Source organism: Falco biarmicus, chromosome 5 (assembly GCF_023638135.1).
Source record: "Falco biarmicus isolate bFalBia1 chromosome 5, bFalBia1.pri, whole genome shotgun sequence".
In the NCBI taxonomy this organism is placed as follows: Eukaryota; Metazoa; Chordata; class Aves; order Falconiformes; family Falconidae; genus Falco; species Falco biarmicus.
Window position 1 is genome coordinate 70,310,983 of NC_079292.1, and position 10,847 is coordinate 70,321,829.

The 10,847-nt window shown below is 45.3% G+C and overlaps 1 protein-coding gene across 1 annotated transcript; it reads right to left on the reverse strand.

Annotated features, from left to right (window-relative positions):
• Positions 1 to 864: 864 nt before the first annotated feature.
• LOC130149671 (aldo-keto reductase family 1 member B1-like) lies at positions 865 to 10,083 on the reverse strand. Its single transcript, XM_056339562.1, has 10 exons — positions 9,946 to 10,083; positions 9,014 to 9,181; positions 7,836 to 7,952; positions 7,082 to 7,159; positions 6,067 to 6,189; positions 4,235 to 4,341; positions 3,952 to 4,033; positions 2,753 to 2,836; positions 1,781 to 1,863; positions 865 to 1,447 (listed from the first exon to the last, which is right to left on the reverse strand). Exons 1-10 carry the CDS (start codon positions 10,012 to 10,014, stop codon positions 1,405 to 1,407), a joined length of 954 nt encoding a protein of 317 aa, XP_056195537.1. The 5' UTR covers positions 10,015 to 10,083; the 3' UTR covers positions 865 to 1,404.
• Between the last annotated feature and the right edge of the window lie 764 nt (positions 10,084 to 10,847).

The following is a 10,847-nucleotide window of genomic DNA, read 5'->3' on the forward strand; positions in this document are numbered from 1 at the left end:
GCTACAGTTCTCTGCAAGCTTTGCTGAAGTGTCACTTTTCCTTGTTGATGTAGGTAAGTTTCTTTTTCTCCTGGTTATTGCCTTTTCTGAGGGCATGCGAGTTGCTGGGCACAATCGGTGTTACTTTTAGGAAATACTGTAAAGCAGCTTGTTCCCACCAGCTGGCACCACCTCCTGGCAGAATTCACCGAAGACAAATCCCGGCGGCTGATTAAGCAGTGCCGCAAATTTTTCTGGCATTTCTATACCATTATGAGGTGATGATTTTTCGGATAATACCAGATTGTCACCTTAATTTCTGATCATGCTTTCCTGCAGCTCACTCAGCATCATAGCCAGACTTTTCTCATCAGTGTGCAGAATACCACAAAACAGCCTTATTCAAGCCTGCCTTTACTTTAGCCTGGCACCATCTACCTGAAAACACTTTAAAGCAGTTGTGTGTCTACCTCAGGCTTTGCTTTGGTATTTTAGATAAAGCCAACCCCTGTCTGGATATATTGTTCTGAATGCTGCCAGCAAAGGTACAAAAATCTGATTTTGTGTTTGAGACTTCCGGAGCAAGTTGGTCTGGTGTACACAGCCCTTATGTTCACATGCAGATTTTGATGTGTGTTATCATTGCATATAATGTTGTCTTCAACTTTTCACCGCTTAATCACATGAATTCAATTTCTAGCTCATGTTCAGAGGGAGGACTACATGAGGTACCAGAAACAACTTTGTTCTTTAGGTTCTAGCTAGAGCATAATCCTTTTTGATGCTTAAGCCACAAAGTAGTCTCTATGTATTGTCCTTGTATTGGACTTGGAGAAGCTCATTTTTATCTGTATTAATATTAAAAAAAAAATCCCAGACTTCAGGCATGTTTTTAAAACTCATTTTATGAAACAATCTAAGCACTACATAAGATTAATAATAACACAGTTTTGTTGATACTCAAACTATTCATATAATTTTTTTTAAGCATTAGATTTTCACACTATAAAAATCACAACTATGTAAAAAGCAAAGTAATTAAAGAGAACATTCCTTAACAGCAACTCATGAGCCAGTAGGCCTGACCACACTGGAAAAAACATATTAATTAAAAAAAAATATCAAGCCTGTAAGTAACCAGAGTTTTTTAAACACGTCTTTAAGTAAGACAAGGAAAAGAGGAAATGAAGAGACATTGTCTTTTTACTATTAATCAAAATCAGATGTCTGCTAACAGTCTTTACAAAAGACCCATCCCTATTGATGCGTTTTTATACCAGCTAGTGGTCTCCTAAAAAAGGATGACAAGTAACTGCTGGTAATGATTGTCAAGTACAGAAGAAGAAATCAAGACCAAGCTACATCTTCTAATCTGGAAGGAGTTATGGAAGGAGTTACATGGAGGTCTTGCAGAAACCACTGGCACTAATACTCTGCTTTGAATGGGTAATCCTTGTGATTGACAGCTCTGAAAAGAGAAAGAACCAGTTAAGTAGTGCAGAAAGTATCTTCAGCTGCATTTCCCTACTGCAGTCTCCCTCCCCCACTGCCAATGTATTCAAGCTTTGCTGGTGTCATTAATTTGAACACAGGCTTGTGAGCAAGCACATGCCACGCCAAGATGCTGAAGGGAATGCCCTGAATGAATTTCCCTCCCAGCATCAGTTCCTGGACACGTTTCATTACCTGGGGTCCAGGGTTTAAGATATGAGCTCTCCCTGGTTGTGCTCATGTATGTTTTCAAGACATAGGGGATGAAAGCACAGATAGAGGTAGGCCTAGTGGTCAATAAGGAACATACCCGAGCACTGGGACTGCCCTCCAGTTCCTGTTAAAGCTCATGATGACATCCATCTCCTTTTCAGACAGTTCAAAGTCAAACACCTAGCAGGGGGAAAAAATGCCCCAAACCCCAACAAAGCCTTTTTACTTAGGTTCACGAGTGTGAGTAGCTACTAAGTGTGCTTCATGCATTTATGACTTGAGTTAGGAACATACTGCATCCACACTAAGCATAGTTAAGAAGTGTTCTTATTTCTCAGCCAAATACCAATTTACCCTTGAAGTAAATCAAGACAGTCCTTTTCTCTCCGAGGTGCTGTTCATAGCAATGTCTTACAGTCAGTTCTGGGTGGCTGAATGCAGCACCACCGCAGTTTCTGCTGTAACACCATAGAAGACTTTAAGGTGCTAAGGATGGATTACTTGATGCATCACAGATACTGGAACTAGCAGTAAATATTTCTGCTACAACAGAGGAGTACTGGGTACCAACTGCACACAGTTCTCAGTTAATCAATCATGTAAGAATTCTTGCCAGTTCATAGGAGAAATAGGCAGCATGAATTGAAGGTAGCACAGAGACGTTATCACCTAAGATGCCATGCGTTACGAGTAAGCATCCAGCTGAACCTCCCTGCCAAGGGGAACCAGAGCCTCAGAGACATAAATTATAACTGGTCTGGTGTTTGAAAGCTGTTCCTTTACACCCTAAAGAGGGGCTCACTAAGCATCTCCCAGAGGGGAGATCTAAAACGGGGATTCCCACTCCAGGGCAGCAGAGCTCAGACCACCCCGGTGTAACCCATTTCTCTCCTGGCAAAAACATAATGCTTTTCCCCAGAGAAACAGTGCGGATGGTTAGGTAGTGCTGAGCTCCTGTCTTTATATCTCTGTGCTGCCCTTTCAATGCTGCTTAGAAACATGGAAGAGACATGGGTGTGGGTGCCTATTCTGTGTAAAAAGGTAGGAGCAGTCCCAACGGAAACTTTACCTTGATGTTTTCCTCAACACGCTGTGGTTTGTCAGACTTGGGAATGACAATCACATCTCTTTGGATAAGAAACCGGATCAGAATCTGGGAAAAGGCAAGGAGGAGCATGAACACAGGGGTACCAACAAATCTGTTCAAATGTATTTTTGTGTTCTCTTGCCCCTTTTTTATGCCCCCCCCCCCCCCTTGCACAAATTAATTTCTTTGTCTACAACCACATTCACTCTTTCAAAGACTCTACTAGTTTGCACACAGGGGTTTGATGTGCCAGCATTTGCATTCAGTCTACTGACAAACTATAATTGTTTCTAGCCTATGTTGTTTCTACATATTGGCTTCTCCAAGATTTGTTTTGTTTTCATTTTGGGTGTGTGTATGGGAAATGATGATGCTTCTGGTTTGCATTATATATGTGGTCAGACCAAATGAGCATAACAATACTGCAGATTATTTTGGGCTCACAGGTAAGTACCTCGCCCAGGTTAAGCTTTTTGAAGTCCTTAAAAGGAAAAACATATTTATTTATATTTATAGATTTCAAAATCTGTGTTGTCCCCCCTTTCAAAAGAGGACTGTTATATACAGTTTTGTATCCTGCTCTGCCCATCTTAAAATACGACAGTGTTTGATTGCTTGTGAACATGTTGGTTTGTCTGAAGCGCAGTTTCTGTACAACCTGGGCATGAACTCATTTGTGTTACCAAGCAACTGATAAAGAGAAAAAACCCTCGAATAATCAAGCAGCTTTCAATGATTCTTCATGAACATGAGCAAACAGGGAGCAATCAAGTAAGTCCACAAGTTACAGGACTTCTCTGAAGAACAGCTTAGCTAGTAAAAGAACTAACAAGTTGGCTTGATGATTTGTAAGTAAATCTCAGAGGAGAGGGGTTCTCCAGGAGCAAGCACTTCTCTCTGGGAGCAGAGGAAACGTCCCTAGGAAGGTGAACACCAAAGGTAAGCATGTATCACTGCTGATCAGCTCCCGCTGCCGCCCAAAACTCAGTACTCAAGACCGCTTAGAAAATACCAGCATTCATATAAATTATCAGGTAATAACTGGGGCAGTATCAAGAGTCAAGTGCAGTTCAGCCCCCCTATGCTGTATCTCTAGAGAAGGCCACATCTGCTAAGGCTAGCTACGGGCCTGTGAAAATGTCTGAGGAGGAGGAATAGTTTGCCTTGACAACCCCACTTACCTGGGCAGGGGTTTTATGATGTCTAACTGCAATCTCTTTAATCCTGGGATCATCCAGTAGCACAGGTTCCCCTGGCTTGGCCCTATTAAAAACAAAAGCTAGGATATTGATGGCAGTTAACAGCTTCCCTGCAGGAATCCTGGCATTTTGCATGAAATAATCTGCAACAAAACAACAGCACTTTTCTCAGTGTACGTCATCTGCCTCAAAGATTCAAGTTGCAAATGCATTGTTTCGAGTGCAGAGAGGCTGCAATGCTTTCTTACCTGCCGTGCTTTCTTACCAGGGGCGGTTAGGAGAGCCAAGGGGGCTGTACGCAGTCACAGCAATCCCTTTGGATTGACAGTACTTGATCAACTTTTCCTGGGTTAGGTATGGATGACATTCAATCTGCAAACACAGAAACATGGTTGATACAGAAGCAAACTGCACTGGGCTCCAGAGCGTGACATTTTAATTCCTCTTGGGTCACAGAAAATGTGAAAAGACTCCCAATATCATGACTAAAATCTATCTTACAAAAAACGTATTAACGTCACAGCAGTATCTAGAGGCCTAGCACAGTGAATAGGGCTTCATCATGCTACATATTAAGACAGTGCGAAATAGATGAGAAGAGTGAAAGTGCCATCTGTGTTGGAATCGGGGAAAAATCAGTTTTCCTGGACTAGTGCAGAGCAGGATTGCATCTTCAGAGGGGCAGCTCAGAATACCTGAAGTTTAGTTTCTGCTCCAAGTCACCCAACCTCTCCTCAAGTTGTCTCTCAGATTCCTGAACTAGCCTGGGGAGATGAACTTCCCTAGGTTAGCTCAGATCACGTTGTGACCTGCCATTCAGACAAGATGTCCTTTAACTGGACATGGGAGCCTACAGGGGGATGCTGCTCAACTTGCCACAAGCCATAGTGTGACCACAGGGGTACGTCTACATTGCATAACATGGCACCATGCACATACTCAGCTGTTTCTAAATACTATAGTTTTGCTACCAAGCATGGTGACATGAAATCTATGTGCAGTAGTTTATTTAGACCTAAGCTAGATTAGGCAACTACTGTTATGACTGTGTGGCACAGGCACACCCATGGAGAAGCAAGCTAGAGTCAAAGACTGAAGTTCTTTATAAACTGCTGAAGTTGGTATGGCTTTTAATGTGGGGGTAGTTGGGTTCATCCCCACCAGAACTTTATAAACCCCAATAAAAATACTTCCAAGTCCTATGTTCCCCTTGTGCTAGGCCTGGCCAGTGCACATGCTAGCCCCAAGCCCAGCACCGCAGTACAGGCGGCACTACACCTGCACAGGACCCAGTGTGGGCATTTCCCTGGATATTCTCAAGCTGGCAGAGATGGACATTCAGCACTCTCGGCCAAGCGCAAAGTCGTTGCATATGGAAGAAAGGTCTCAACACCTCTACTGTCCTGGTGCTTTCATTCATGAAGTATGTGGTGAGAATTTGTATATAATTGTATCCTTCAACCCTCCTTTATAGAAAGGAGTTCAGTGAAATGGCTTACATTGAAAAATAAAAAAATCCAGTGAATGGCTTTGAGCATTCCTGTACATTCCCATGCCTGTGCAGTAGCTCGTGGCAGAGGTTTTGCTGGTTATCCAGGGCTGGAAGAAATAGGCCATGGCAACTTCAGCTGTGACATCCAAGTCCAAGCAGTACTTTGGAGTATGAAAGAGGAGGTGTAGCAGAAAGTTGCAAAGTCACGGGTATTTTTGCTGTTTTCCAACGTCTAAAAATGAAATATTCTCATCTGTTTCATATTACTGTGATATGTAGAATCCACACTGATTTGTATGATATTGCTCTCAAATCTCCACTGCATTATATACACACAAGCCTAACAAAAGTTTTTCTGCTGAGATACCTGTCAGCTAAAAACCATCAAGACTGACACCACACCAAAGCCTTGCATTATCACAGGCAGCACTGATCTGAAGGGTCTTTCAGACAACCAGAGATACCTAGTGCTTTGCGAGATCTTTTCATGGCACCAAAAATATTTAAAGGTCATGGCAAAAGTCAGTTTTAGAGCTGAAGTATAGTACAAATGTATTTAGGAATATTCCAAGGTTAGCTGACATCAGTAGAAATAAAAGTCTTACTTGATTATTTACTGGCTTGTATTTCAGTCCCGGCTTGTTTAAGATTCTCTCAATCTGCTCATGGTTAAAGTTGGAAATACCAATGGCTTTTACCAGACCGCAGTCCACCAGCTCTTCCATGGCCTAACGAGTAAGGACAACCAATGTATGTTACGAGGTGGTATTGCTGTCAACTATCACTAGCTTTAGGGAAATAAAATAGCGTAAACCAGCAAACAACTCACACTAGATTAAATAACTATCTGAAATAATATAAAAAATAATCTTTACAACTTGTACTATCTGTATCTGCTTTATATGTCCCATTGCAGATGGGAAAGTAATATAAGAAGAATGGCTTGGCCAACCTTTTTGTAGTGGAAAGCAAAGTTCTTTTACTTTGGCTTCTTTGGGGGTCATTTTACCAGAGATAAAAACCCAAGGAACACCCTTCCACCTCCTCCCCTGCCTGCACACTACCTCTTTAGTTGGAAGAATACAGCCAAGGATGCTACCTGAAACTCAATTACCTGCAAATACTTTCTTGCATCTGTAATCTGATATTGTAGAAAAACCTTAATTCCCAGAGCTGCAGCACCATGGAGGTGCAGGTAGTAAAAGCAGACCTTGAATCCTCTCAGTCCATGAGGAAAAAGAGGACTGAAGGACAGCCTGTGATGCTGATGCCCAATGCTGAAAAGTGTGAGAATTCCCTATCTGTGTGAAACACCCAGTAAAGTAACAGCCACATCTGGATTAATCTATGCTTTGGTTCTATAATTATGTGGATTCAAATATTATTTTAGTGACAGCACCTACAGTATTGTGTTGATAGCTTCCTCCCCTTTAGTCTTAAAACATTCCCCTCTTGCTCCCCAAAACAAGAAGTAGCAGCAGCCTTGCTTGTTCTGGTCACAAAATACAATGTTGTGACTATCCTCTGCACCCAAACCTATCCCTTCATTTCATCTTGCACACAGATCTCTGCTCCATCTTTAGTGCTGACACCGGCTCTAAAGAACAAACACTAACTTACCTCCCATGTGTCCAGAAAATCTGTGTCACTGGGGATGATCATACCCTTGTCATCCACAGGATGCAGCTCTTCACCAGCCTGTTATTTCAAGGCAGATAATACACAGACTTTTTTTTAAGAGTCGAATTTCCTGCTGTTTACTAGCACTTCTGACTGGATTTATAGGCAGCAAGCTAGCAGGTTATTTAAACATAACTGGAAATTATGCATGTTCATTAGTATTCTCTTTTGGACAAGGGCCATACTTCTAGAAATTAATCACTGCGTGCCAAAAGTGGGGATTATTAACAGAAGGGAACAGATGTCCCCCCTCACCACCTTTATTCTAGGGTTTATTTTACACAGGTGTAGGCTGGGGGGGAAAAGAGGCATGTTCCTTCCATGCTGTGCTTCATTTTTCACCGTTCGTTGGTCCACATCAAGCCAACATTTTCAAAACTCAAGATGTCCACAATGTTCTGGCCCAGCAGGCAGCCACAATCCTGGACTGCACCATCCTGTGTTCAGTTATAGTTTCCCTGAAGACCCAGGGGCTCTTCAGCAGCGTTCACGGCTTTGACTGCCTTACTCCAACAGCCAGATTCACATGCTAAAACATACCACTACTAGTTAAGGGACTGAGTGCTTGCTACCACCAAATTCAAATGAACTACAGCATATCCCAGCTGCACAATGAAGACAGTCACAGCGCAGATAAGAGAATGCACCATGTTTCTAGCCAGGTAAGGAAAAGAAGGATGTAGAGCAGGACTACCTTGAATCCCATAGGGAAGTGTATCAGGTAGAGGTCAAGGTAGTCTAGTTGCAGCGCAGTGAGGCTCTTCTTGCATGCTACCTTAACCAAGGATCTCTCATGAAACGTGTTCCACAACTGTGGGAAGAAACCAAGCCCAACTTTTACTATACAGCTTCCATGGTTCAGACCAAGGGACAGAAACTTCTCCCTTGGCAGTCTGGGAGGACCAATTCCCTCCACACCCCCTCAGTGCACGCTGAAGACAATGATGCCAATATTTTAATGATAAGGTAGGACAAACATACCACAAATAGAGGAGTCAGTCATGAAGGTGAATGGTCAGTATTCCTACTCATGAAAAGAGATTCTCAGAAATAAATTTAACACTCTGCCAGATATATTTGACAAAGCAGAGCTGTCAATGTCAAAATTCTTTTTTTTTCCAGCCTAAGTTTTGAGTCTTGAGCAGCTCAAAGCTACCCCCCTCCTGTCCCTTTTAACTGGCCACAGTTAGCAATTTTACTTCGCTTTTGAAATGAAAATTCAAGTCATTTAAATAGAAGAACTTGTAAGTATAGTTCAAATTAAAACCTGTTCTTTAACAAAAAGAAAGAGTATGTGAAAAAGCTTAGTTATACTCAATGTTTTCTGGCTTTGCTGGTGAAAAACCCAAGGCCTAAGTTTTTTAGTTGAAGTGTTTTTACTTTTTGGTAAAGAGCATTGCTGACACAAGCGGATGAGATAACAGCAGGGAGAAAATACACATAATATACTTCAGACTGAAGTCCCCTGCTTTAATTTCTATTCCCTTTCAGGCTTACATTTTGTACGTGACACCACTTTCACACGCCAAGCACACCGGTAAGCTGCACAGCACCTTTGAATTCAGACAACTATCTTGTCTTTTTTTTTTCTAATCTCTCTAAGGTGTGTGCAAATGAACCTTCAGTGTAATTGACTTAATAGATGCAAGGAAATTATTAGATCAGCAGCAGCCATGCTACCTTTCCAAACTTGTCCATGGTCCCTGACAGAGCTCAGTCTGAACTGCAAATAAAGAATGGCATTTATAACACACAAGACAACTGTGAAGTGAGTGTCAGAGAAGGGAATAGGTCCTTATGTTACTTGACAGATGGAACAAGAGTTTCCCTTTGAGAAAAATTAAATGCCCCCAAAATCCTGTGGCCCTGTACCTTTGTGACAATGAAGAGTTCTTCCCGTTTCACAGCCCCCTCCTTGATCTTCTGCCGGATTGCATTGCCTATTTCATTTTCATTCTGATAGAAATAGGCACAGTCAAAGAGGCGGTAGCCGGTATCAATAGCAAACTTCACCACCTCTTCCACCTTTCCTGGAGGAGCCTGAAAGCAAACACAGTCAAACCAGGAACTCTTCCAAGACCTTCTGCCAGCACTTGCTGCTGTGATAGCTCCACAAAGTCACCATTTCCAGCTGCTGCTGCTGCAGTTCCCTTGTCACCTGCATTTAAACCGAGCTTCCACTTTCCAGGGAAACAGCGGTTTTGTAGGGAAAGGGCACAGAGCAGAAAGGAGCCAGTTTCTGCAACACACTTTGACTCTGCCCTTTCCAGCAGCGCAATGCCCACCGCCATCCCCCCTCCCTGCTCTCAGAGCCGCCCAAGCGGTGTGCCCGCTCACCCCCGGCCCTTCCCACAGACCGCTCAGCGCCGCGGGGCGGCCGCATCCCAGGACCGCTGCTGCGACCGCCGGGCCGGGCAGCCTTGCGCAACCTGGTGTTGGTTCTTTTTTTTCGTTGGGTTCTTGTTATGCGTCCCCTCCTTTAATTTTTTTTTTTTTTTTGCTTGTTTGTATTTTTTCCCCTCCCTCTACCTTCCTTAGCCCCTGTTTTGGTTGTTTGGTGGTTTGTTTTTTTTTTTTGGAGGGGGGTTTCCGTTTTTCCTTTGCTTCTTGCTCCCAGAGCCCTCTTCTCCCCACCCCCCCCCGCCCCCGCCGCCTGGCAGCCGGCCGGGTTACACAAGCGAGACCGCCCGCCCGGCCCCACGCAGGACGCGGCTGCCGGCGCCGCCGCAGCCCCGGCTTCGGTCGCGGCTCTTCCCCTCCCGCTCCCCTTCCGTCTTCACAGCGCCCGCCGGCCCGCCCGGTACCTGCCAAGTGCCCAGCCCCAGGGCTGGCATCTTCATCTTGTTGCTCAGCTCTACGAAGGGGCTCGCCATGGCGCTGCTGTCCCAGTGCCCGCCCGCGGCGGCCCGAGGGCGCTTTAAGGCGCCGGCCCGCCCCGCCTCGGCCCCCGCCCGCCGCCCCGCACCTCCCTGCCGGTCCCTCCCGGCCCCCCCCGCACCTCCCTCCCGGTCCCTCCCGGGCCGCCTCGCACTTCCCTCCCGGCCCCCCCCGCACCTCCCTGCCGGTCCCTCCCGGGCCCCCCCTGCACCTCCCGCTCGGTCCGTCCCGCCGCCCCGCACCTCCCTGCCGGTCCGTCCCGCCGCCCCGCACCTCCCTGCCGGCCCCGCCGCGGTGCCCGCCGTGTGAGGCATGGCTGCCCGTGAGTCTGAGGTGCTGGCCGGCTGCAGAGGCCTGGCGCTGCGGAGATCTGCCTGGTTGGTGCTTTGTTCCGGGGTTGAGCAAACTAAACCCGAATGCCTTAGTGATGGACCGGGCAGTTCTGCGGGGAGAGAATTGCTGCGTGGGGCAGTGGGTGTCCGAGGTGTCGATGAGTTGCCAGGGGTGTTGATGGCTGTCCTGTTACTCTCAAGTTGTGACAAATGGACTGAAATGTCCATCTTTTACCCTAGAAAATACTAGGCTCACCTGCTGTTTGCAGAGGAATTCGTTAAAAAAGGAATGTGGTCTTACCTTTACATAGATTCCACATTCCCTGTCCTTGCAGGGGGGTGAGCTCCCATCGTGCTCCCCACAGGACGGTCGTGTCAGTCTGTGTGAAGGCATCAGTCCCCTGTGCTCAATCGAAATGTCAGCCAGCATCAGTAGAGAGCTGGAGGCTGCAAAAGGGATTTGTGATCCCAGCTTCTCTGCAAGTAGTGCTTTAGTA